The 27400-nt window shown below is 46.9% G+C and overlaps 1 protein-coding gene across 1 annotated transcript; it reads right to left on the bottom strand.

Moving 5' to 3' along the window:
- Positions 1–1335: 1335 nt before the first annotated feature.
- On the bottom strand, positions 1336–27400 carry BEAN1 (brain expressed associated with NEDD4 1). The gene is made up of 5 exons (XM_075576761.1): positions 27033–27400; positions 21434–21556; positions 9716–9919; positions 7672–7795; positions 1336–1955 (listed from the first exon to the last, which is right to left on the bottom strand). Exons 2-5 carry the CDS (start codon positions 21456–21458, stop codon positions 1592–1594), a joined length of 717 nt encoding a protein of 238 aa, XP_075432876.1. The 5' UTR covers positions 21459–21556; positions 27033–27400; the 3' UTR covers positions 1336–1591.

Raw genomic sequence — 27400 nt, 5'->3', positions numbered from 1 at the left:
AAAAATAGCGATTACATAACGACATCTCCCAGAATGCTTTGGGATGAGTGAAAACCAGGACGGCCTGTGACTGGATTGGAGGGCGTTTGTGGGTGCGTTGAGTGGAAGGGTTTCGTGGATGGGAGACATACACCTCGGATCTGGCTTCATGAGTCACCGTGTCAAAGGGAGGGACGTTGTTTATAGAAAATGCGGCTAATGCATAGATGGGCAACTCCAATCCTCAAGGGCCACCAATAGCTCATGTTTTCAAGATATCTCTGCTTCAGCACAGGTTGTGCAGTCATCGACTGAGCCACTGATTGAGCCACCTGTGCCGAAGCAGGGATATCCTGACCTGTTGGTGGCCCTTGAGGACTGGAGTTGTCTACCCCTGCGCTAATATGACGTGTTAAATAATGCGACTGCCCTGCATATCAGACTTTTATTTTTGTTACAAAACTCTGACAGCCATTTGCACACATGCTGGAAGTGCTATTACAGGGATCACATTGCGCAGTCTGTAGAAAGAAATACAGTTTGTACAAAAAACAGGTCTAAGAAAATTCAAGTTTTTTTCGTTAATTGAAACAGACACCTTTCATCGGAAAGAGGAAGAGAAAGCTGAGTGAGGTTGCTTTTTGTGCCAATTTTAATTCTTTCATATAGAGCAACATGCTGTATACATTGCACTCACCCATGTAACACCTTTCTGAGCAGTGAATAATAGCACATTTGTGCTGCTTGCATTATTAGCTCATACATAACTGAAGAATGTTGTGGCGATCCCTGTGTTGCAGTGACCTGGGCAGAGCACCAAATGGTTAATAGGCGCTGGTAATACTTTTTCACAAACATTTCTCCAAAATATGAAATAACTTGAGGATTTCACGCACACAAAAAAATGATCAGAGTGACCAAGATAATGTAAAAAAAAAAAAAAAAAAAAATATTAGACAATAAATATATTACAGACAGTGATTGCGACTGTTGCATGGATGGAGTTTTTTTTTTAAGGAGGAATTAGTAGAAAGAAAGAACTTGTGAGTTTATTTGCGAGACTTTCCCTGGCCCCTAACCCTGCTTCATTCACCCCACTACCATATGTCATACGGAGGTTAAACCACAGCCGAGGATTCTGGGTAGTGACATGCAAACGAGGCCACTTGGCAAAGGCCCAGAGATTCATAGTGTGAAAATGAATCACAGAATGGTATTTATGTGGTTAATGATGTCTTAGCCAGCTCACTAAGTGGCACTGATACATATAGGTGAGACAAACTAATTACGTTCTGTTTAACCTGCCGTCTGTGTGCGAGGATAAGTATCATAAGCACAATTATAGGCATCAACATCTACGCACAACGCTATTGCACTTATTTATTGCTAGTTACACACTAATTGCACTTCTCAGTTCAGTCATTTAATAAGCAGGAAGTCGATCCGAGGTCTCCCACTGGTCATGTTAATTATAAGGGGGTTGGGGAGGGGGACTTTGTCTTCTGTTAGTCAAGTAAACTAACATTTCTGATCCGTTCCAAAGAAAAATAATATTAATTTCACAAGGATATTGCTAAATATTCAATCCATTTACTTTTCTCAAGCAAACCCTTTATGCCTCACACTGTGCAACATCTTGAGATGGTTCTGTGTAAACATCACCATCCCGCACGGGAATGTCCAGAGGAGACGTGTCTTTCAGCACGTCCATTGGTATAAGAGGAAGATGGACGCTCAGCGTGCTCCTAGTTCCATATGATGGAGCCACTTGGATGGTGACAGAGGACAAGGATGTGGCTGTCAGGAGAGGGCATGTAGTCTCTTCTGAGCTCCGTGCAGTCTGTCCCAAGCCCTCTCCCGCGCTGATGTTGAGAGCTAATTCATGTCCCAGGTGTGGGTCTTCCAGTGAGTATGGTGGGGGGTCATCTGTAGGAAGATATATTGCAGTGACCCCCGGCCCAACGCAATCATCATATCTGGAACAAGAGTGGTCAATTGTTATTTGTTGTAAGGTTGCAATCCTCACGGGAGCCAACATTTGTACTTATCAAATATTTACCCAGGAGAAAGATACATTGAGAGTTACCTCTCGTTTTCAAGTATGTCCTGAGCACAAAGTAAAGTTGATAACGTTTTAGGTTACAGTTGCAAACATGTTTATCTAGAATTTATTTTAACACTTCTCTTACGGGGGGGGAGGAGGAGGGGGCAATTTCATCATATACCAGGAGGGAAGATGAATCAGCGGGCACTACGGTGCAGGAAAAGATCAAAAAGGCTGGACTGTGCTACGAAAAAAAATCCTTTATTCAGACATGGTTAAAAATTGAGAGGAGGGAAGAGAACCCCTGTGCCTCTAACGCGTTTCACTCGCAATCGAGCTTTATCAAAGAGTGACAATACCTGAGCGCCAGACACTGAAAACTCCTGTGAATCCCTCTGGACCTGGCGGTTTCCCATTTCTAAGCGTTTTAATAGAATTTTCTATATCTCTTCAATCATTATAGGAGCATTTAACATCCACTGCTCTTCTCTGTCTAACTTAAGGAGGGTAATTTCCCCCAGAAAATCACACTGTGCCTCTTCGTCTATATTGCTTTTACTATATATGTTTTGGTAGAAATTTTGAAAAACCTTATTTATCTCTCTAGGATTAGTGGTGATATCTCCCGATTTTCCCCTTATTCTCAGAATATGGTTTGACTTCATAGGGTTTCTAGCCAAACTTGTAAAGGTTTAGATCTCTAAACTGCATTTTCTTTTGTTCTTTTCTATGCCGCCAAACCTCACACAAATCCTTGGCTCTCATATAACCATCTCTGTTATCTGTAGTGGGATTTATCTTGAAAGCACGGAATCTATTATTTAACTATTTGCTTGCCTTAGAGAACTCTAAATCAATCTCCTTCTCTTATTTATATATGCAACTATTTTCCCTCTTAAAACTGCCTTCCCAGTCTCCCAAAATAACTTTCCTGCGTTGCAATGAGTCGCATTAGTTTCCTTAAAATAAAACCAATTATTTAGAAGAAATTTAAATTCTTCGGTATTATACAAGTAAGAAAGAAATCTCCATATTCTATCGCCACGTGCTCTTTGACCCATATTAACCTCCACCCATACTGGGGCATGATCCAAGATGATTATAGCTTCTATTTTAGTATCTGTGACCTTCCCCATTACCTGACTATTGGCAAAAATATCATCTATTCTGGAGAATGAATTATGTGGGGGTGAGAAAAAAAAGTGTATTCTCTTTCCAAAGGGTTATACATTCGTCAGCAATCTTCCAGACCCCAAATATCCTTAAACCCCCCGTACGCCTTTTTGCGCCCGTTTTAACCTTGATTTCCCTTGAATCTGGGCTGAGATATCCATAAATGGATCCATTACCCAATTAAAATCCCCTCCTACTATCAAATTACTGTCTTTTGCAGCGAGTATAGTATCAGTCAGAGTTTGGACAGCATTTTGATCATATTACAAACATGGTTAAAGTCGGAAACAGCTGAATTCTTGAAAGAACTTAGACGGGAGGCGGATTTGAGAGACTCCGGGAACGACTTCCAGAAGTGGAAGAATTGTTAATTGTTCCAAAATGAGCCAATGGCTGTGACTTGTGTAAGGCAGGGGTGCTCCACTCCAGTCCCCAAGACCCCACAACAGGTCAGGATTTCAGGATGTACCTGCTTTGACTGAGCCACTGATTGACCCACCTGTGCTGAAGCAGGGATATCCTCAAAACCTGACCTGAGTTGAGAACCTCTGGTGTAAGGTAACACAACTTTTATTGTACAAAGAAATAAGCGGACACACGCACTGGGTTTTTTATTCCCTGAGCCTCCTCCCTGTGTGCGATAGTTATTGGGATTGAGCAGAACCTCCCACGGGTAACGTGCCCAACCTCTCCGTTTCTTTCCTTGTCTTCTGCCCAGGGCATGGTGCGCTAGGCCTGGGGCGGAACCCTTGATGGACAAACACAATTCAAAGTCCTGTTTGAAAAGAAAATACTTGCCCAGTGTTCAAAGAAACCAAAATAGCTAGATCTTTGCTTTGTGCATGGTTATATTGCTTTGGTTACATTGTTTACAAAATGTTTATTTTGTGAGCTAATTAGGATTGTTCCTTTAAAGCAGTAATCCTGCCTGGGATGATTAAATCTTACGTGAGCCAGGGAGTCCCTCGTCGCTGTTAAGTGATCCTCCAGTTCCCTAGATATGTATTTTTTTTTTAACCAGTTTTGAAACAAAAAAAAAAAGCTTCAAATATGGCGGCGGATTAAAAACATGGCCGCCGGGTCACCAACAGAAAGCCGCAGATTCACATTTCTGAGGATGTCGCGGCTTTAGAATTTGCTGCTAGGGAGAGCCCTGACCCCACGGCCATTTTGGATCTTTCAGTTTGTCCAGTGGCTTCCGGGCGCATTGGGGTCCCATCGATCAGCTCTAGGGGGGATCCCCCTCATTTAGGTTAGGTTTTAAAAAAAGACCTTTAAGTGGGATTTCTCCTTTAAAGCATAAGTTCCTATTGTCCGATCTGACAAATACTATGTTGCAGCACAAAGTAATCATTGCTATAAGACTTCATCAAGGTGTTGAAGGGGTTACAAGAGGGGTGGGGACAGGAAGGAGGGGGGGATTCAGAGGTTTAAATGCCCCACTGCTCCTAAAGAGACAATCAATGCCGTTTTTCCCCCATTGATTTATCATTTTTTCATACAGAATTGAAGTAGGGGGTCTCCGGAGGTGAACCCCATATCAGCTCCGGAGAGCCCCTGTTAACCAATAGGAAGCCATGATGTCATCAGGTGCGGCTTCCTATTGAGCCATGTGACGCGGGAGCTTTAAACTTGCAGGAGATACCGTCCCCGTCACCCCTAAATAATCTCTGGAAGCAGGGTTTTCCCCGGAGCTGGAATTAATGAGGGTTCAACTAGGTAGACCCCCTGCTTCAAACCTATATACAATAAAAATAAATAAGCCCGGCGTGGATTGCTGCGTTAAACCCTTTCCTTTGCGAAGACCTCACTTTGCAGACCAGATGGCCCATTAAGGACGTAAAGCAGACACAGAAAAGTGCTCAACAGCAAATATCAACCGCGCTGCTTTAAAAAGCAATTACAGTGTTCTGTTTGTAAAACATGATGAGGGATAATGCGGGAGGTGATTACTTTATGGGAACAGATGCTCACGGGTCCTGGAGAGAGAGGGGGGAAAAAAAATCACCATTTCTATTCTCTTGCTAAATCAAACCGTTGTGACCACAATCCCCCGGATATAAAACAACCCGCCACAAATGTGAAACGTCACAGGACGATAGATACATTAGGGATCTTAAGCGTCTGCGTTCCCCTGCCTGCTCTCCCCTCCTGCTCCCCACCCCCCTTGTCTTTCTCCGGCTTTTTTGACATCACGATGTCATGTGACGTCACGTTGCCATGGCGAGACATTCCCAGAAGCCACCGGAGAGCAGGTAGGAGGCTATACAGAGGCCTCACGCGTTTCTCTGGCATTTCATTTAAATGTTTTTGGGGGGCCTCTGTAAGCGCCACACCCCACCCCCCCGAAAATGTTTGCCCCCTGCGTTTGCGCACCCCTTGCATTAGGGATATGCGATGGGACGACGCCATGTCCAGATTCTGACCCATTTCCTAAGCAGTCTGCTGGTGCTGGAAGGCCCCTTATAACACATTCAAGACTGGAAGGCCGCTCAGATATGGGCCTTTACCTTCACAAGTCCCAGAACATCTTGCATAAATAATCAGTCACACCGGGGTTAATAAGAAAGTGAAGAGTTTGTTTCTGCACAAAACTGTTTGTCTAAATCTAACGCCATCTTCGCCTTTCTCTGGAAGGTTTAAGCTCCCTTGATTTGAAAGAATAGGACACACCAGGAGAGCGTCTCAGTAGAGCGAGTGTAGGCATCAGTCACTTCCAGGAGGAGAGGTGTACGCCATTGGTGGGAACTCCAGTCGTGAAGGGCCACAAGTGGTCAGATTTTCAGGATATCCCTGCTTCAGCACAGGGGGCTCATTACTCGATTGCATCATCTGTGCTGAAGCAGCGACATCCTTAAAACCTGACATGTTGGTGGCCCCTGAGGACTGAAGTCGATCACCCCTGATTTATTTATATATATGAAAAACACACAAAATAGGTACCGCATTCAAATGAACTCAAGAAAGATAAAATAATACACAAAACCAGAAATAAAAGGTAAATAATAACCTCTGGCGGTGCTACCGACCCAAGAGCTAAATAATAACAAAAAGAGAAAAGAAGGTCAAAAATGGAGCACTCAAAACGTATGTGATGAATAATAGAAAAATTGATTTAATTAGCAATGAAAAATTAAAACAAATGAGACACACCTAAACACATACCACATATGAGTAATTGCTGTATACATAAGCTGATGAACAAAAACCCCCAAGAAAACAATAGAATTGGAAAAGCCCAAATATAAGTTAGAGTCCTGATGGAATAAAACAAATCCAGGGGAAAGATAATTCCCCTAGAAATGTAAAAAGGATCGGCCGATCACAAATATAAATGGACTCAAAATGATAGGAATAACCAATATAAATAAGAGACCTACCTATCATTTTGAGTCCATTTATATTTGTGATCGGCCGATCCTTTTTACATTTCTAGGGGAATTATCTTTCCCCGGGATTTGTAGGAAGCGTTGCATTTCCCCTGGCAGCAGCGGGATGAATACCGAGTTTCCTTCTAGAAAGTTTCTTGTTTGTTTCTGAAGGTGACTTTCCCCTTATTGGGAGAAACAAATTCCCTGTCCCTAGGTTAATGTCACCGACATAAACAACGATCACAACAGTGGATATATTCTGCGATCATTTCGTTAAATGTAAACGCCCGGCGAAGGTTTCCTGTCTGCTCCGGGACCCAATTTCTGTCCTCTCCCCATTGAACACAGCAGCAGATACATAGTAAGACGTGACATGCATTGAGATTGCATTCATTTCCCTAAAAGGGTTTATTAGTACGATGGCCATTTATTAAAAGCTGTCAGAATTGATTTACCCAAATGCTTCCTGTATAATGAGTCACTGGGAGGAAAGAAATATATAGCAGAGTATTTTTCCCAATCTAATTTGAAAAACTGTACGGGGAAAAAAAAAAAGGAGTGGGAGCCCAAATCAGATCAAGTGAGGTTCGCATCTAATGCATTAAGTCAATTAAATGATTAGCATCCTCGCATCTTGCAAAAATCAATGTCTTAATTATAGGACCAAACTGCAGGGAGCTGGGCACTGATTGTCTGAATCACTGTCTATTTGTGGATGCTCCGGTCCGTCCTGGAGACCGGCTAAGGCATGGGTAGCCAACTCCAGTTATCAAGAGCTACCAACAGGTCAGGTTTTCAGGATATCCCAGCTTCAGCATAGGTGGCTCAATCAGTGGCTCAGTCTTCTGAGTCACAATGAAGGGAGTCAGTCACAATCATTCGCTGATTGCTTTCATTTTTTCAGACGTAGCAGATATGTATATATAGTGGCACAGGTGGCTCAATCAGTCCCTGCTTCAGCATAGCTGAGCCTCTGATTGAACCACCTGTGCTGAAGCTGGGATATCCAGAAAACCAGACCTGTTGGAGGGGAGAGAAGGGCGGGGCTGGAGGACTGCAGTTAGAACCCCTGAATTAGTGATAACGACTAGGCCGTGTCCTTACCGGGGAGGGGGGTCTGGGTAGCTCACATTAAGTTCCAGGAAGGAACCAAATTCAAAGGCAGGAGCGTTGTCGCCGAGGCGGACGGATCTGAGGTCTCCGACTGAACCGGCGCAGGAAACACCGTCTGGGGAGACAAGATGTCTGGGGATGAAGCATAATGTACAAATCGGCCACGCACTGCAGCTGAGCTCATGTAAGGTTTTAACGTGACATTGAATGTACGTGTTCAGGAAAAAGGGACCCCGCTCGTTTCCATTTTATCTGACATATTTCTCGCTCAATCCCCATGAAAATGTGCACAGTTGTAGGTTTGTTATAAAGATTAACACTATATAAGCAGCACAATTCAGACAATCCACTGATGTTAACTAAATTGATGTCGCTGTATTATGTCGACAAGGCCCAGATAAGCTGCGGGAGGATCGTGTTCATTAAACGAGAAATAGGTGTTTTTCCTTCGTAGCTCGTAAATGTATTAAACTTCTGCAATCTAATCTGAAACACTAACAGTAAAAGTACTGTAAAGTTTGAGATCAAAATGTCCTCCTGCTGCTGAAATGCGCGCCCGAAGACGAGAACGCGCGTCTGATTGCATGACCGATAACGCGCTGATCCAGCGGCTCCCGCACGATACGTTGTTCTACGAATTCGTTTTTTCCGTTCTCACTGCGGCCGTCCTTTATTAGGGGGCGTTTTATGGAAGCGTTTTGGACCTTAATCCTTACTCGGTCTCCAGCGCTTTATAACGCGCTTATCTTCTTCACTAAACACCGTTTTGTAACTATGCACATGATGATGTCATCACGCCGTCACTAATTCCAAAGAATATTTATTAGATTATCAAATAATTCTTAAATATAATAATCTCCTGTGACAGACATATAATTGCGCACATTTTCATGAAAATTTAGTGATTTTTCTACAAGATAGGAGGAAAAATAAATGGGGTCCTGTTTTTTTATGGGTGTGTGTGTGTGTGTGTGTGTGTGTGTGTGTGTGTGTGTTGTGCAGGAAGCCTAAACACGGGAACAAAATAACTTGTATCTGTCTATACTACAAGAAATAATTCAGCTTTAATAAAGACATGCTCTAGAAAAGGCTCTATTCCCTCTCCCAGGTAGTATCCCGTCCCAATTCCTAATAATGTCTGTCGGCATGATTGTATGGCGCTGCTTGCTGACCCCTATAGAAAGATGCCGGAGCTCAGCATGCAGCACTGAGATTGCTTTTCTGTCTGTGCTACAATAACACACAATGTGTTGGGAATAATTTTTTCCAGGTGCTTTCGGCCAGACTGCTGACTGTATCTTATCACGGCGATCTCAGGGGCTGGACATTGTAAGAATAACTTTCTCTTTATAATGTTATTTTTTAAAGAGATCCACATCCATTTATAAATGCAGAACGTCATAGAAAGAGCAATACAAGCAATATCCTACATGTATATATTTTTTAAAATAAAATCAGTTCTGCAGTATTAGATAATACTGACTATGGTTTTTTTTTAATTCAATGCCATTTTTAATGAGTTTTAATAATCTGATAAACCTCTGATTTCTATAGCAGGTTTTAGCCCACCTCCCCAGCAGTGCAAGATATTTGCAACACTTTCCTGTTTGTGATAATGTGTTGCCAATGTTCCCAGCAGTTTGAGCTGCAAGCTGTAACAATAGATATAATGTTACAGTAGTAATACAAGAATACATTGTAGCTGCTGCGTTACACTGACAAAAGGAGTGATTGAAACGGAAAGGAGGCCATTTAGTGAACCCTAAGAAGCAGGATCTTTGCTGATCAATCACAGGAGAACGAATCGATCGGCAGCATAATTAATATGTTTTCAATAAAGGCAACCAAAGGCTGCCTACTGTATATTAAAACAAAAAAAATATATACATATATTTTTAAAGTGCCGTGCGGATTGCCTCAAGTTACGGATATACAATAATTTAAGGAATACACGTTTTTGCCTTGCAGTGCGTTGCAGGCCTCTCTGGCATTGAAAGGGTTACGTTTTGCTGTATAAATCCTGTCAGCATCATACCATATTCGGGGTCCGCCTGCAGGTCCCTTACGCCCCCGTCCTTCCTCAGGCTTCCAATGATGATGGTGACGCAGGACAGGAAGAGAACCAGTCCTATGACAATCCCGGCCACGACCAGAGGGGACACCAGCAAACCGGGGTCATTACTGCTCCGGACGTAGTCAAAGTACTCAGGGAAGGGGCTACTCTGGTTTGAGTGAATCTCTGTGGGTAGGAATAAGGTAAGTGAGTCACGTGTAACAGACACAAGGGGCGGTGCCCGGCACATTTTAACATGCACAACATATTATTATCATTATTATATTTATAATAGGTGGGCACAATGAGTTCCTGCCCCAAAGAGATTACAATCACATTTTCAGTTCCTGCCCCACAGAGCTAACACTCCTTTTGAGTTCCTGCCTGTGACAGGGTGAAGTCAACCCCTATCAGTTACGCCTGGTAGACATATGTCTGAGTGCTTCATCCAGCACTCATAAGGGTTAACTCAGGTGGAAGTTAGGCCTTGCCCCCGCTGCCTACTACAGCGTCCACTGTGGCGGACGCTGCGCGCACGAGAGCCCTCCCCGCAATGGCGCCGGGCCCGCTGCGAGGGGGGGGGCGCAGCGCTCGCGCGAGAGCTACTCCTGCTCTCAATAGAATTGAGAGCAGGACTCGGGACGAGCGATACGGCACGCCCCCCGGCGGTTCAGCCAATGAGGGCGAACCTGCCGGGTGACGTCATGGCCGCGCCCCCGTCACTCCTCCGCCACGCCCCCCCCGGTCTCTGCTCCTGCAGTGAGCTGCAGACCGGGGAATCGGCTGAACGCGCCGCCAAAAGCGCGGGCGCGCGTTACAGCGTCGTGACCGGGGCCTTAGCCTTAGGTAGTCAGGATGTAAGCTGACACCTGAGAGCCAGCAAGGTAGATAAGGATCTTGTTACTAGCAGTAGCTGGCTCTCTCAGACCAGAGCACATGGATATATGTGCTGCTAGACAGACGGATACAGCACACTACTTACTGCAGCCAAAGTAAGATTTCTTTCATTTGTTTTCATAACTGCTTAAAAGACTCGTACGGTTTGGTTATGGTTTAGCCAGCCAGCCTGCTAGATAGGTCTGCTGTGTTAGTCAGTTTTTCTCCCAACGTGGAGCAGGATTTTTGTTTAAAGGAACAGTGTACCCGCATGTTATGTTGCTGTGGAGAAATAAAGCCACTGAACGTTTTCATTTACCCTGAAACTACACGTGTGGACTGTTCCCTGACCTCGGCTACAGGCCGTCCTGCCACAGGTGGTGTCAGAAGTGGGATGTCGGACGGCCCCTGTATCTGAAGGGCCACACACAAAAAAAAAAAAAATGGAGAAATTTTTTCCTCAGTTCCTTGAGCAACAGCTCCAGCTAGCAGAGAAGCAAGCAGAGCGACAAGCCCAGCAAGATGAGCGACAGGCCCGGCGATAGGAAAAGCTACTTCAACTGCTGGTCGAAGGCCGAGCCCCAGGCAGACCAGAGATTCCAAATAACCCACCGGTGATGCTGCATAAAATGAAGCCAACCGAAGACCCAGAGGCATTCCTCCTCACTTTTGAAAGAGTAGCCACGGCCCATGGCTGGACAGTTGATCGCTGGGTAACGACTCTGGCTCCACTCCTCATAGGAGAAGCTCAGGCAGCCTACCAGGCTCTTCCATTAGACTAGGCCATGGACTATCAGCAACTAAAGGCTGCTATTCTGGATCGCCTAGGCCTTACTCCAGAGACCAACCGTCAGCGGTTCCGGACAGTCAAATATACAAACCGAGACCGACCCCGGGTCGTAACCCACCGCTTAGTAGACTTATGTACCACGTGGATACAACCGGAGAAGCATACCCAGGCAGAGATCCTTGAACAGTTTGTGCTCGAGCAGTTCATACAGATACTGCCCCCCTCCTCCCGCTCCTGGGTAAAAAGACACGCTGCATTTTCCCTGGATTCAGCGGTCCGCTTGGTGGAAAACTTCCTTGGCGACGACACCCAACAGGATAGCTGGGAACGTTCTGTGCAAACACCAGTTGCTTCCGGTGATGCTAGAGGCAGGAGAGCAGACAATCGAGGGGTCTACAACCCGCCAGCTCGGGAGATCCAGTCAAGCCGATGATCGAAAGACCCTTTCCCATCTCGGAGGTTTCCTGGTACAAATTCCCGCAGAGACGCCTGTCCCGGGTCCGAGGCCATTGGATCACTCAAGGGAGGCCGCCACCCACAGTATTCCCCGAGAACCTGGACTCTTGTCACGCATCCGGTGGAGAGGATAACCCCACCAACCAGAAGAGGGAGGATCCCATCCAACAGCGGAGAGGTCCAAACACCGAGCCCCGTCGAGAACTTCCGCTGACGACCGAGTTTGCGGACTCAGGAGATGATGAGGTGGACTGTTCATATGGCAGAACCACTGCCACAGCTTGTCTCCGAGGGGACCACAATCCGTGGTTAGTCCCAGCATCTCTGGAGGGGAAAAAAGTAAAAGCCATGCTGGACTCGGGATCTGGAAAAACCCTGATCCTAGAGGGCCTAATTCCAAGCAACAGACTATCTTATGACTCTCCTTGGAATATCGAATGTATCCATGGGGATACAAAGAGATACCCGACGGCGAATGTTCTACTGCGTATCAAGGATCAAGAGGCTAGCCTACTAGTGGGAGTTGCTCCCTGGCTACCTGCTCCTGTTCTACTTAGCCGAGACTGGCCCTACTTCGAAACATTCTTGGCCCCTACTCCTACGGAGCCTACTTCTCTGGTGCCGGAGAAGCCCGGAGACTTGTTTCCTTTTTCCCCAGAGATTTTCCCCCGTAGACACCACGTCCCAAAGACACGTAAACAGAGACATGCGGAAAAAGAGGACTGGTTAAGAAAGGCTGGGACTCTTGGTAACATTAGTCAGCCCAAAGGACTGCAGGTCATGGCCAGGGATGACCAGGGTGGGGAACAGATAGATACGGGAATTTTGCCAGACCTGGATCTTCCTGACTTCCGTCAGAGGCAGAGGGAGGACCCAGCTCTGGCTAGACTATATGAGAAGGTGGTACAGGTCAACAACAAGATAATAGATGAACAAGGTGTAAAAGTGTTTCCACATTTTGAACTGTTGAATGACATCCTATATCGTGTGAATAAGGTTACACAAACAGGGGAGGTCATTCGACAGATGCTAGTCCCTAAAGGGTTGATTAAAACAGTGTTCACCCTAGCCCATACTCTCCCATGGGGTGGTCATTTGGGCAGAGATAAGACCACGGACCGCATCTCGTCCCGGTTTTACTGGCCAGGCATACATGGTGACATCATGAAACTATGTGAGACATGTCCTGAATGCCAGTTAACTAGCCAAAAAGGACATAAGCCGGCTCCCTTGGTCCCTCTGCCCTTGGTAGCCATCCCATTCGAGAGAATTGGGGTAGATCTGGTCGGACCTTTAGAACCCTCTGCGAAGGGACATAAATTTATACTCGTTGTTGTAGATTATGCCACCAGATATCCTGAGGCCTTCCCTCTGAGATCAGCCACTGCTAAACAGGTTGCTCACAGGCTGTTAGAACTGTTCTCTAGGGTAGGACTTCCCCAAGTAATGTTAACTGACCAGAGAACAAATTTCATGGCAAAGTTAATGCAGGATGTCCTGAAGTTATTGGAAGTAAAATCCGTCCGGACCTCAGTCTACCATCCTCAGACTGATGGATTGGTAGAGAGGTTTAACCGTACTTTAAAAACCATGCTTAGGAAGTTTGTGGACACTGAAAAGCGAGCTTGGGATGACCTTCTCCCTTTCCTGTTGTTTGCGGTACGAGAAGTTCCCCAATCATCCACAGGCTTCTCCCCGTTTGAGCTCCTATATGGACGCCAACCTCTGGGTATTCTCGACCTACTGAAGGAATCCTGGGAGGAGGAGCCTTCCCCCTCCAAGAATACCCTTCAGTATGTCATAGACCTTAGAAACCGCCTAGACATGATAGGTCGGTTTGCTAAGGAAAACCTCAAATCTGCTCAAGAACGCCAAGAGAGGCAGTACAACCAAAATGCTCGCTTGAGGGTCTTCCAACCTGGGGACCAGGTGATGCTACTACTACCGACATCAGAGAGTAAACTCCTTGCGAAGTGGCAGGGTCCTTTCCAAGTTTTCCGCCGCATCGGGGAGGTGAACTATGAGATCTCTCAACCAGGGTCCAGGAAGGGTAAACAAATCTACCACGTGAACCTCCTGAAACCCTGGAAAACGATGAGATCGCTGTTCATCCACCCTCGGGAAGGAGAGACGGATTTGGGTCCACAGCTTCCAAAGGGTAGTACGTACAATGACCATCAGGTTCCCATGGGAGGGCAGTTAACAACGGAACAAAGGTCAGACCTACTAGATGTATGTGACCAGTTTCCAGATGTTTTTTCTGAGCTGCCAGGGCAGACTGATTTAGTCTTCCATAGGATTGAGACAGAACCTGGCGTAAAAGTACGGTCCCGTCCCTATAGATTGCCAGAGGGCCGAAAAGACCTGCTAGAGAGGGAGATAATAGACATGTTGGAATTGGGCGTGATCGAGGAGTCCCACAGCGAATGGTGTAGCCCTATAGTGTTGGTCCCTAAACCAGATGGGAAAGTGAGGTTTTGCGTGGATCTGCGAAAGACAAATGCTGTATCCAGATTTGATGCATACCCAATGCCTAGGGTGGATGAATTGCTTGACTCGCTTGGTAAAGCAGAGTATATCTCCACCCTAGATCTCACGAAAGGATATTGGCAGATACCTCAAACGGAAGAATCCAAATGCAAAACTGCCTTCGCCACCCCTCTCGGTTTATACCAATTCGTCACTATGCCATTTGGGTTACATGGGGCTCCAGCCACGTTCCAAAGGTTAATGGACAAGGTACTACAACCCCATAGGGCATATGCCGCGGCCTACTTAGATGACATTGTCATCTATAGCAGACACTGGCAGTCTCATATAAAAAGGTGAAGGGCAGTCCTAATGTCCTTAAGAGAAGCAGGGCTCACTGCAAATCCAAAAAAATGTTCCCTGGGTAAATCCACTACAAAGTACTGTACTTGGGCTATGCCGTTGGGGGAGGGATAGTAAGGCCACTAGCTAGCAAGGTGGCCGCCATAAAGGAAGTCCCCACCCCACAGACAAAGACACAGGTCCGCTCCCTTTTGGGGTTAGCAGGGTATTACCGGCGGTTTATCCCCAATTTTTCAGAAATATTTGCACCCCTAACAGATCTGACAAAAAAGAGTGCCCCGACCCAAGTTAAATGGTCTTGGGAGTGCCAAGACGCCTTTGACATACTAAAAAAGTGCCTGCCAGAGGGCCCCGCTCTTCGGAGCCCAGATTTTAAAGAGCCCTTCATCATCCAGACGGATGCCTCAGAGGTAGGACTGGGAGCAGTGCTGTCTTAGCAATTTGATGGTGTTGAACACCCCATACTGTTCATCAGCCGGAAGCTGTTCCCAAAGGAAGTGAGGTATTCCGTTATTGAGAAGGAGTGCCTTGCTGTAAAATGGGCAATTGAGGCCTTGAGACATAATGTCGCCGGAGTACACTTCACCCTGGTCACTGACCATGCGCCCTTGAAGTGGTTAAACACCATGAAGGACACAAATCCAAGGTTGACCAGGTGGTATATGGCCCTCCAACCCTTCTCTTTTGATATTCAGCATAGACCTGGAAAGGACCATGGAAATGCTGATTTTTTTGTCAAGAGAAGGAGTGGAGGGTCGGGCTTCAGCCGTGTGGGACACTAGCCACACACAAACAGGGGAGGTATGTGACAGGGTGAAGTCAACCCCTATCAGTTATGCCTGGGAAACATATGTCTGAGTGCTTCATCCAGCACTCATAAGGGTTAACTCAGGTGGAAGCTAGCTAATCATGATGTAAGCTGACACCTGAGAGCCAGCAAGGTAGATAAGGATCTTGTTACTAGCAGTAGCTGGCTCTCTCAGACCAGAGCACATGGATATATGTGCTGCTAGACAGACGGATACAGCACACTACTTACTGCAGCCAAAGTAAGATTTCTTTCATTTGTTTTCATGACTGCTTAAAAGACTCGTACGGTTTGGTTATGGTTTAGCCAGCCAGCCTGCTAGATAGGTCTGCTGTGTTAGTCAGTTTGTCTCCCAACGTGGAGCAGGATTTATTTGTTTAAAGGGACAGTGTACCCGCATGTTATGTTGCTGTGGAGAAATAAAGCCACTGAACGTTTTCATTTACCCTGAAACTACACGTGTGGACTGTTCCCTGACCTCGGCTACAGGCCGTCCTGCCACACTGCCCCAAAGAGCGTACAATCGCATTTTGGTGCTCGAGGCACAGATAGACAAAGTGAATGGCCCAAGATCGCAAGGAGCTGACAAGGGTATTTAAAGTCAGACGTCAGCACACAGTTACACCTTCACGCTCTGCGTATCGGCACTGAAATGGTTAACTGACCTTCTTACTTAGGAGGTAGGTCTGTTAGCCGGGCGGGTTTGTGTCACATCAGACATGGCAAAGATTTGTGGGTGCAGAATACAGACAGCAAATGATGATCCCACGGGCATTGTTTCATTAACCCATTATAGTAGGAGCACGCTTATATCTTCTCCCCATCTGCCCCCTATAGCTAATCCCTAATATCACGCTTGTGCGATAAGAGGAAATCTGACACAATTATCTAAATACATTTAAGCTGAGAGACGTGTTCAAAATTATTCCGTTAAACCAGGGGCGGGCAATTCCAGTCCTCAAGCCTCCCCAACAGGTCAGGTTTTAAGGGTATCCCAGCTTCAGCACAGGTGGCTCAATCAGTGGCTCAATTTTGATTGAGCCACTGATTGAGCCACCTGTGCTGAAGCAGGGATATCCTGAAAAACAGACCTGTTGGTGGCCCTTGATTACTGGAGTTGCCTGACCCCGTGTTAGAGCAGCGTTTCTCAACCAAGGTCCTGTGGTCCTTTGTGGAACATTCTACTGGCTGCTCAGCCGGAAAAGGTGATCACAGTCCCCCTCCCCTCCCCACCGTGAACAGGAAGTGTATGTGACTGAGGGATGTGTGACGTAAGTGTGTAAGAAGGGGGAGAGAGTTGTGTGCGCGTTCTGATGAGCAGGGGTGCCCATATCAAAGTAGCTCGAGAACTGCCGTGTTAGTGAATTCAGGGTAGAATTGAGCATGAAAAATAAACCAGTAAATGTCACAGTTTTAGGCCCTTATTCTACAAACGGTGATAGCCCCAAAGAAAGTTCCCTTGATATTAATAGGGCTTTCCGTGCGATGGTGTCGCAACGGCGCTATGGACACTTTACTGAATACCGGCCTTTTACTCAACCCTCCTCTTAAAACCCTTCCTCGCAGTGTCTTGTCGTTACCTAGAATTTATTTGCATAGAAAACTGCGGCGTGTCAGAGCAGTTCACAAAAAAAGATGGCCGCCCCCGTGGTGTCCCTTTCCCTGCAGCAGAATGCAGGAGGTGGAACTGCGCCTCTACTGTAAGTGGGTCTGTATCTGATGTTGCAAATAAAAATACCACGTGTGAGCATGTTCAAGTCTCAGACAGGTCTGCAACCCTGCTGTTCCCCATTATCTCCAAGCATACAATGCTTCCACTGCAGCAAGAGATTCTGGGTAATGACATGCAAATCGAATAAGCACACAGTGTCACCTTTTGCTTCAAATCTATTTTAACATGGACTCCTATAAGGTTGTGCCTGCCGCATTACACCGCTTTTCAGCACAGCTCGGGTAAAAGAAGTGCAGAGGCAGTAACCCTACTCACAGACAGCCGTTTAGACGTTTTGGATCTCATCAGTGTGAGGTTGGTTACCGGCTTTGCCGTGTGAAGCTGGGATAAGTTTCAGCCACACATTATATAAGTTGTATCTGATGTTTCAAACTTGCAGAAAAAAAGAAGATTTGCTACATTTAATGTAAGTGATAAAAGGTTGTAATATTATCTCCTAATGTGTCGGTCCGTACATTTATTGAGGGGATACATTGCAGCCAGCTTCATACACACCCCTACGGGTTTTATCATTGGACCATGAGAATCCAGTCAATATCTCATCTGCTCCCGACACTGGAGCCTTGCTTAGCAGTGCTGGTTTAACAGCCTTGTCACTGCCCAGCAGCCTATCAAATCAAAGCATCAAATGACATTGAGGAGGTCACGGTAAAGTAGAGGTCGTGGTGTGTGATAATAAACGGTTTCACTGTTTCTTGAAGTTTCTTGGTATGATAACAGGAAACCCATTCTCCTCTTGCCCTTATCCTATTTTGGAACCAAGAAAGATAAGATGAAACCATCGGGAGGATGAGACCAACGTAGGTAATGAAAAAATCATCCCTGACGCGGGAGGCGGCAGATATAATGTCAGCGCCGCTCGAGGAAAAGAGCCCAAGAAATTCTGCTGTACTGGACTTTGCACGACTGACCAGTGACCCATTCTGCAACATATCGGATCAGCACATTCCCCCTGTATTTTTATTTAGCTTTATTCAAACTTTTGTTTTGACAATTCGTTTTGCTGTAAACCAATTTATTTTCGTTGTAACGCTGCTTTGGACATAACAAGTCGTAGATAACACAAATCTCTACCCTGGGGGGTTTTTTCTTCTTTTCTTTGCCAGCTGCTAAGTGCTGCAATTAATTGAGTCAATTATAACATTACCCTACAAATGACATGGAAAAAAAATAGCTTTTCTTGCTAGAAATACTCAGAGGATTCAGTTGGCATCTGCTGGATTATCCTGCGTCCTGCACACTGGGAATATGGGAGCGTTAAAATCCAAAAATACATATTATCATGAAACAGACTCGAGTCGTCGGGAATATGACTCTTTGGGGTACGGCACTGTATGGGCTGAATTGACCATATGGCTCATTAAAGAATTAACGCCGGGGTTCTCAACTCCGGTCCTCAAGATCCCCCCTAACGGGTCAGGTTTTTAGGATATCCCTGCTTCAGCACAGGTGGCTCAATCAGTGGCTCAGTCTTTGACTGAGCCACCTGTGCTGAAGCAGGCTCTTTCATCTGAGCCACTGGATTGAGCCACCTGTGCAGAGGTATCCTGAAAACCTGACCTGGCCCTCGAGGACTGCAGTTGGCCGCCCCTGATGTAAGATAATTAAGGGAAGCGCAGAAAGTGCCGCTCAACCCATAACGCGAGCCATTTTAAAAGGTGATCCCAGTGTGATTCCCTTTAAAAGAGATTACTATTATCTTTTTCTTAATATATATATATATGGTGCCAACATATATCGCAGCGCAGTACAACGTGAGAGGGAGGAAAATAACATTGTATGACATAAGAGTGCATATATGTGAAGACAAACTGAGACAATAGGATGGTGATCGCTGCCCCGAGGAGCTTACACTCTAGTAGGGGAGACGTAGCACCAGGCTTTTTCTTATTTCTTCTTTTTGTGCTAGTGGTTTTTGATTGACCATTTAAACAGATTTTGATTGACTCTGTACTTTTTGTGTGTAATAAGGCCCAGGGCCTGCAGTAAGTAGGGTGTTCACGTGGCAAACTCTGATGTTCATTCACATTGCTCCACCCAGAGCTGATTTCCAGGCAGATTTGAGAGAGACTTATCGGAGACACTGTCTCATCCCAAGCTCCTCTGATGGGGCACTTCGAAGCCCAGTGATGTCCCAAAGTGGAGGGGTTTAGCAACCATACTTCAATTCATTTTAAACATCAGTGAACAGTGTAGAGGGAGAAAGGGGGTGGCCCGGTATTAAAGAGGTTGCACCCCATTTGGCCATTCCCTGACCTCACCAGGGAGACAAGGGGTTAACTGGGCTGAGGCCCAGAACTGTGATTTAACCCTTGTCATAACATGTAAATGTATTTTCCCCTGTTCCCCTGTTCAATTGTAATGTCTGGATTAATCAGTGTCTGCATCACATACACACTAGAATCCATCCGGGAGCACAAGGGTTAATAGTTCTTTAATGATTATAGCTCTTTGTGTAGTTTTCCCGCCTTTTCAGGCACCATTTTGCAGGTCCCCATTGGCCGCCATTAGGGCTCAATGCATTCCAATGGAGAATTGTGCTGTTTTAGTCCTGTTTCCTGTAAAGACCAGCAGGTGGCGTCCGAGAGGGAGAGCGGCGGTTTCCCATTGAAAGTCAATGGGCCCATTGACTTCAATGGAGATTCCTAGAGGTACCCTTTCGAAGAACGAGTTGGCTGCCGTCCAGACCGCAAACCGCAAAGCGGATACAATGTCCTTTTAAAGAGCTAAAATCACTTGAGTCAAGTTCAACGTCAATTGGCGTGGGAATAAACAGTTCTAGAGCACCTAGAAATAAAATTCTTTTTGCCCTTCGTACCTAGGTTTCCCCCCACTCGACCACAACCGGGTCCCCGAATCCTGGACCCCCGATAAGGGTCGAACCAGATAGAGCGGGTCGCGCCATAGGCTTTGCCGGCGGCGGCAGAAACGGCTCAGAAAAATGACTAAGTGGAAAATGCTGAATTTTGGTATTCCATAGCTCCGGTTCCGGAGGGCCCAGCGGATCAGGGTTTGGGGTATCTGTAGCCACTGCTCCGGCATCGCTGCAGAACCATCCTTGACCCGCTTGGACTAACCCGACGGAGTATGGACCCCCTTGAAAGTTCGGGACTTTTCCCATAGACTTCAATGGCGGAGAAACCCAATTGACTTCAATGGCGGCGATTTACCATTGAAAGTCTATGGTGGAGAAGCCCGTTGTTTTCAATGGGGATTTAGTGAAAAGCTGAGATTTCTTTTTAGCGGAGATTTTTGTATTAAAATGAAAAATGATTTAATGTGCATTTGTGTATCTCCGGCTCCGTAGGTCGTAGCAAGTCGCTTTTTGGACCATATGGTGTCCCAGTTCCGGAAATGAGAACTGGGAAGTTTGGTTCTGCTAGACCCAACAGAACCGGATATTTTAATACGTTTATGTTTTATGTTTGATACTGCATCCCAAGGTATGGAAAGGACTCAGAGGAAATTCCTTTGCATACCAGGATAGCAGATGGCCCTAGAGGCGACCCAATGTCTAGGACTTAAGTATTGTTCAAAGGGTGTTGTCACCCCCACTGTTTACCTGTGGACGGAGAAGGCTCAGACCAGAGCAGTTTTTAAGTGTTCCATTTAACACCTTCCAACAAAGGTTTTCCTGCCAGAACTCCAAATGGGTAGACCGGCTGGCATTCCATTTGCATATGTGGGGCTACAGAAATGAGACCCCAGAGTTCTACTACGCCTGTGCCAGCTAGCAGGGGGGCATGTGTTGAAATGTGTTCCCATGTTAAAGATTGGCTGGATGTAATTGAAAACCAATCACAGGTACTTAATGTTACAGATAGAAGGACAAAAGGTTTATAAACTAGCTGTCCACCCTCTATCCTTTGTCTTCGTTTGCTGATATGGTTACCTGATATCACTTGAATGATTACCTGATTGCTGAGAGAAATGCTACATCATACTTCTCATTCCCCAACCCCTAAGTAAGTGTACCTCTTGTTTGTTACTGTATTATCTCGTGTGTTCACCTATCCTAAGGAATAAAATCACTTTATTATATCTTAAGCCTCGTTCAGTTCAAACCCAGTTATTTTTGTGTAATATTAATAAGCCTGTGGAAGCTATCGTCACAAACAGGAAAAACTAAAGGGGGAAAAATAACCTTAAACCATAACATGCAAGAAGCGGCAGCTTTAATGTCCTGTACCCAGTGAGGGAGCTTACTTGTGCATGTCAGTTTGATGGACATGTAATACCCCCAGAAGTCCTGAAAGGGGAGTCCGGTCAGTCAGGGGCAGAAAACCTCGTCCTGTCTGCAAGGCTGGACTTCTCTACGCCTGGAGAGACCTGGAGATGGAAGAGGGGACAGGTTCACATACAATGTAACAGGGGACAGAATCACACGCAATGTAACGGGACAGAATCACACGCAATGTAACAGGGGACAGAATCACACGCAATGTAACAGGGGACAGAATCACACGCAATGTAACAGGGGACAGAATCACACGCAATATAACAGGGGACAGAATCACACGCAATGTAACAGGGGACAGAATCACACGCAATGTAACGGGACAGAATCACACGCAATGTAACAGGGGACAGAATCACACGCAATGTAACAGGGGACAGAATCACACGCAATTTAACGGGACAATCACACGCAATGTAACATGGGACAATCACACGCAATGTAACATGGGACAGAATCACACGCAATGTAACAGGGGACAGAATCACACGCAATGTAACAGGGGACAGAATCACACGCAATGTAACATGGGACAGAATCACACGCAATGTAACATGGGACAGAATCACACGCAATGTAACGGGACAGAATCACACGCAATGTAACAGGGGACAGAATCACACGCAATGTAACGGGACAGAATCACACGCAATGTAACAGGGGACAGAATCACACGCAATGTCACATGGGACAGAATTACACGCAATCTAACAGGGGACAGAATCACACGCAATCTAACAGGGGACAGAATCACACGCAATGTCACAGGGGACAGAATCACACGCAATGTCACAGGGGACAGAATCACACGCAATGTCACAGGGGACAGAATCACACGCAATGTCACAGGGGACAGAATCACACGCAATGTCACAGGGGACAGAATAACATACAATGTAACAGGAGACAGGCTCACATGCAATGTAACAGGAGAAAGGCTCACATGCAATGTAACACGGGACAGGCTCACATGCAATGTAACACGGGACAGGCTCACATGCAATGTAACACAGGACAGTCTCACATGCAATGTAACAGGAGACCGGCTCACATGCAATGTAACAGGAGACAGGCTCACATGCAATGTAACACAGGACAGTCTCACATGCAATGTAACAGGAGACCGGCTCACATGCAATGTAACACGGGACAGGCTCACATGCAATGTAACACAGGACAGACTCACATGCAATGTAACAGGAGACAGGCTCACATACAATGTAACAGGGGACAGGCTCACATACAATGTAACAGGGGACAGTCTCACATGCAATGTAACAGGACAGGCTCACATACAATGTAACACACCTGAGAGTAGAAACTTTCATGCTACGCGGAGGCTCCTCGTGAAAAAGGTCGTTACTCCAAACGCTGCACTCATCAGCGCCACAATATTATTATGTTAATTGTTTATTTGTCAAGCACCAACACATTCCGCAGCGCGGTACAATGGGGGCCCAGAGATTTGACAATTACATCCATAGAATGACATACAAGTGAGGAGGGTTATGCACAAACAGATACAGGAGCCAATGAGGGCCCTGACCCTGGGAGCTTACAATCTAGAGGGAATAAGGGGCAATGTTGAAAGAAAAGGTGAAGTGGCTGCTCATTGTGTGACGGAGTATACATCAGGATGGAGTATGGTCCCGCTGCACCTCTGATCCCAGTAAGGTTTTGGAGGCGTGGATGTTAGAGGGTGTGGATGTTAGAGGGTGTGGATATTAGGGGGCGTGGATGTTAGGGGGCGTGGATGTTAGAGGGCGTGGATATTAGAGGGCGTGGATATTAGAGGGCGTGGATGTTAGGGGGCGTGGATGTTAGGGGGCGTGGATGTTAGGGGGCGTGGATGTTAGGGGGCGTGGATGTTAGGGGGCGTGGATGTTAGGGGGCGTGGATGTTAGGGGGCGTGGATGTTAGGGGGCGTGGATGTTAGGGGGCGTGGATGTTAAGGGGCGTGGATGTTAGGGGGCGTGGATATTAGAGGGCGTGGATATTAGAGGGCGTGGATGTTAGGGGGCGTGGATGTTAGGGGCGTGGATGTTAGAGGGCGTGGATGTTAGGGGGCGTGGATGTTAGAGGGCGTGGATGTTAGGGGGCGTGGATGTTAGGGGCCTTGGATGTTAGGGGGCGTGGATGTTAGAGGGCGTGGATGTTAGAGGGCGTGGATGTTAGGGGGCGTGGATATTAGGGGGCGTGGATGTTAGGGGGCGTGGATGTTAGGGGGCGTGGATGTTAGGGGGCGTGGATATTAGAGGGCGTGGATGTTAGAGGGCGTGGATGTTAGAGGGCGTGGATGTAAGAGGGCGTGGATGTTAGGGGGCGTGGATGTTAGAGGGCGTGGATGTAAGAGGGCGTGGATGTTAGAGGGCGTGGATGTTAGGGGGCGTGGATGTTAGAGGGCGTGGATGTTAGAGGGCGTGGATGTTAGGGGGCGTGGATATTAGAGGGCGTGGATGTGGGGGGGCGTGGATGTTAGGGGGCGTGGATGTAAGAGGGCGTGGATGTTAGAGGGCGTGGATGTTAGGGGGCGTGGATGTTAGAGGGCGTGGATGTTAGAGGGCGTGGATGTTAGGGGGCGTGGATATTAGAGGGCGTGGATGTTAGGGGGCGTGGATGTTAGGGGGCGTGGATGTTAGGGGGCGTGGATATTAGAGGGCGTGGATGTTAGAGGGCATGGATGTTAGAGGGCGTGGATGTAAGAGGGCGTGGATGTTAGGGGGCGTGGATGTTAGAGGGCGTGGATGTAAGAGGGCGTGGATGTTAGAGGGCGTGGATGTTAGGGGGCGTGGATGTTAGAGGGCGTGGATGTTAGGGGGCGTGGATGTTAGGGGGCGTGGATGTTAGGGGGCGTGGATGTTAGGGGGCGTGGATATTAGGGGGTGGTAGGTTGGAGATTGGCCCAGCCGCACAGCTGATCCCCGTAGGGTTGGGGGAGGGGAGTGGTAGATGTTCGGGGGGTGCCAGATGGGCTTCCTTGAAAAGCTGTTTTCAGGGAGCATTTAAATGTCTGAAAGCTGGGGGGTCTGAGGGTACCCGGCAGGGAATTCCAGAGAGAGGGGCGAGCAGGGAAGAAGTCTTGTAATAGGGAGCAATAAGGAGGTGATAAGGTTGTAGGAGAGGTGCCTCATGAAGGGCAGAGCGTGGGGGGCATTTAGGGATATATTGGGGATGAGGGCTGAGATGTAATGGGGGACAGCAGCGTTGTGAGATGTGCAAGTCATTATAACAGCATGTGAGTATTTCACAAAGGAGGCTGGCGACGAGGGAGAGCTACATTTCTGCAAAATCATTTCACGATGGTACACGGGGTCAGGATAAAAAAGGGAAAGTGAAAATATCTACACCTCATTATTTCCCAGACATTGGGATTTATTGCATTTTCATTTATTTTACAGCACATTGTCAGCTGATGGCGCTGGGTGCAGGGTGCTGGGTGCAGGGTGCAGGGTGCAGGGTGTCGTTCCAATGTGCATGTATAATTCAGACAAATGACTCATTTGCTGTGAGACCCCTGAATAGATTAATTTAATGACGCCCACGGGAGACATGTCTCAGCCACTCACTCACTTACTCAGCCACTCACTCACTTACTCAGCCACTCACTCACTTACTCAATTACTTAATTACTCAGTTCTTCAATGAGTATTTTTTGAAAAGGGCAGTATTTTAACTTTTTCACTACCACAGGCCAGCAACGTGATGTGATAACGTGTAATGTGATGTGATAACGTGCAACGCGAGGTGATAACGTGCAACGTGATGTGTTAACGTGTAATGTGATGTGATAGCGTGCAACGTGATGTGATAACGTGCAACGCGATGTGATAACGTGTAATGTGATGTGATAACGTGCAAGGCGATGTGATAACGTGCATCATTATACACTGCATGTATTGTTTGAAGATACCCATTATTATTATATACTGCAGGTGTTCTATGCAGATACCTACAATAGTGTTATTATGTAATGCAGGCATTATATATAGATAACTAGTATCAGCGCCTACATGAAAGTAATGTTTTATTAACGCCCCAGTTGTACTGAAAGAGACTGAAATACAATCATATTAGGCTAATAAAATTACTTGTGTCTTTATTCCTAATGTCAGAGTCACTCGCTGTTTGTAAAAAACTCCTTTGCAGCCCGTCCTGTGAGAGTGATCAACAGCTGGGTAACAGTCCCCCGCAAACACACAAGTCCCCCACATATACACAAGTCCCCCGCATATACACAAGTCCCCCGCATATACACAAGTCCCCCGCATATACACAAGTCCCCCGCATATACACAAGTCCCCCGCATATACACAAGTCCCCCGCATATACATAAGTCCCCCGCATATACACAAGTCTCCCGCAAACACACAAGTCCCCCACATATACACAAGTCCCCCACATATACACAAGTCCCCCGCATATACACAAGTCCCCCGCAAATACACAAGTCCCCAGGAAATACACAAGTCCCCCGCATATACACAAGTCCCCCGCAAATACACAAGTCCCCAGGAAATACACAAGTCCCCCGCATATACACAAGTCCCCCGCATATACACAAGTCCCCCGCAAATACACAAGTCCCCCGAAAATACACAAGTCCCCCGCATATACACAAGTCCCCCGCAAATACACAAGTCCCCCGCAAATACACAAGTCCCCCGCAAATACACAAGTCCCCCGCAAATACACAAGTCCCCCGCAAATACACAAGTCCCCCGCAAATACACAAGTCCCCCGCAAATACACAAGTCCCCCGCATATACACAAGTCCCCCGCAAATACACAAGTCCCCCGCAAACACACAAGTCCCCCGCAAACACACAAGTCCCCCGCAAACACACAAGTCACTCATTGCAGAATGTGATCCTCCAGGTTAGAATAGGAAATCCAATCATTTCCTGTAACTGATTTCAAAAGAAAAATCAGATATTTGGGGGTAAATTCATTATCCAGCGATAGGGACATAGAGACATCAACAGGAGTTTCCGTGCAGCAGTCTCCCGATCGGCACTATCGCAGTTCAAGGAATAACCAACCCCCTGTGTGCATTACATGTAAAGGGAAAACCCCCAGGATACCACTATATCTGTGCAGCACATCGTTCAGTCTCGTCTAGATAACCCCTTAGGCCGCGCTTATAGTGCGCGCGATGGCGACGGGTGATGTCACCCGTCGCTGCTAGCGAACGTTGTAATTCGCTTTGCGGCGAAGTCGCGGCCGACCAGGTCATCGATTGGTTCAGAGGCCGCCACGTGTGGCGACAGCCTCTGAAAAATCACATTTGACCGGCTTCACAAATTCGCGTCGCTCCCGTGGCGTCGCGCTTACTATAAGAGCACCCGACGGCGGCAATACATTTGTTTTCGGGCGACGTCGCGCGGCCGTCGCCGGCACTATAAGTGCAGGTGAACACATCATTGCATAAGAGGATCTAATTATTCATACGCTATCTTATTAACCATGTCAGGGCTGGAGGGAGCCTTCTGCAGAGGCGCACATATTATTGCCTTTGCTCCTCAAGCCCCGAGGGGTTAAACCCACCAGATATACAAAATGACTAGATACCTTGTAACCAGAATGAAGAGAGATCGGTCCTCGGTGCCCGCCCCGGTTCCTGCTCTCACCGCCGGAGCACAGCTGCTCCCCTCCCCATGCAGCCTGCTTGCAGTGTTGGGGGCAGAAGGAGCCTGGGCGACCTTGGAAATCGGGGTCACGGCAGCCGGTGGAAGAGCGGCTTTTATTTCCCGCGCGAACAAATCCGGGAGAAGCAGCCGGGGGGAATCCCGGCGCAGCACGGCCTGGGCTGGAGGTTCGCCGGTTTAGGCTCAATTCATTTCTACATGTTACACAGGGAAAGGAGCAGCGCGGGGAGAGCAGGCGAGGACACGCTGAGCAGGCGCACAGTATGTGCTGGGAATGAGAAAATAGGAGGG

The sequence above is a fragment of the Ascaphus truei genome, chromosome 19, assembly GCF_040206685.1.
Source record: "Ascaphus truei isolate aAscTru1 chromosome 19, aAscTru1.hap1, whole genome shotgun sequence".
Taxonomy (NCBI): Eukaryota; Metazoa; Chordata; class Amphibia; order Anura; family Ascaphidae; genus Ascaphus; species Ascaphus truei.
Note: the sequence above shows the minus strand (reverse complement) of the source record. Positions and strands in the feature narration are given on the sequence as shown.

What these genes read in the sequence shown, in the direction of transcription:
- BEAN1 (XM_075576761.1), bottom strand. Translation starts at nt 21,458, where the DNA reads ATGTCCATCAAACTGACATGCACAA. An exon ending in GCAGGCGGACCCCGAATATG is followed by an intron (nt 7,796 to 9,715) that starts GTATGATGCTGA and finishes TTGTCTCCCCAG; the next exon opens with ACGGTGTTTCCTGCGCCGGT. An exon ending in TACCCAGACCCCCCTCCCCG is followed by an intron (nt 1,956 to 7,671) that starts GTAAGGACACGG and finishes CTCTTGTTCCAG; the next exon opens with ATATGATGATTGCGTTGGGC.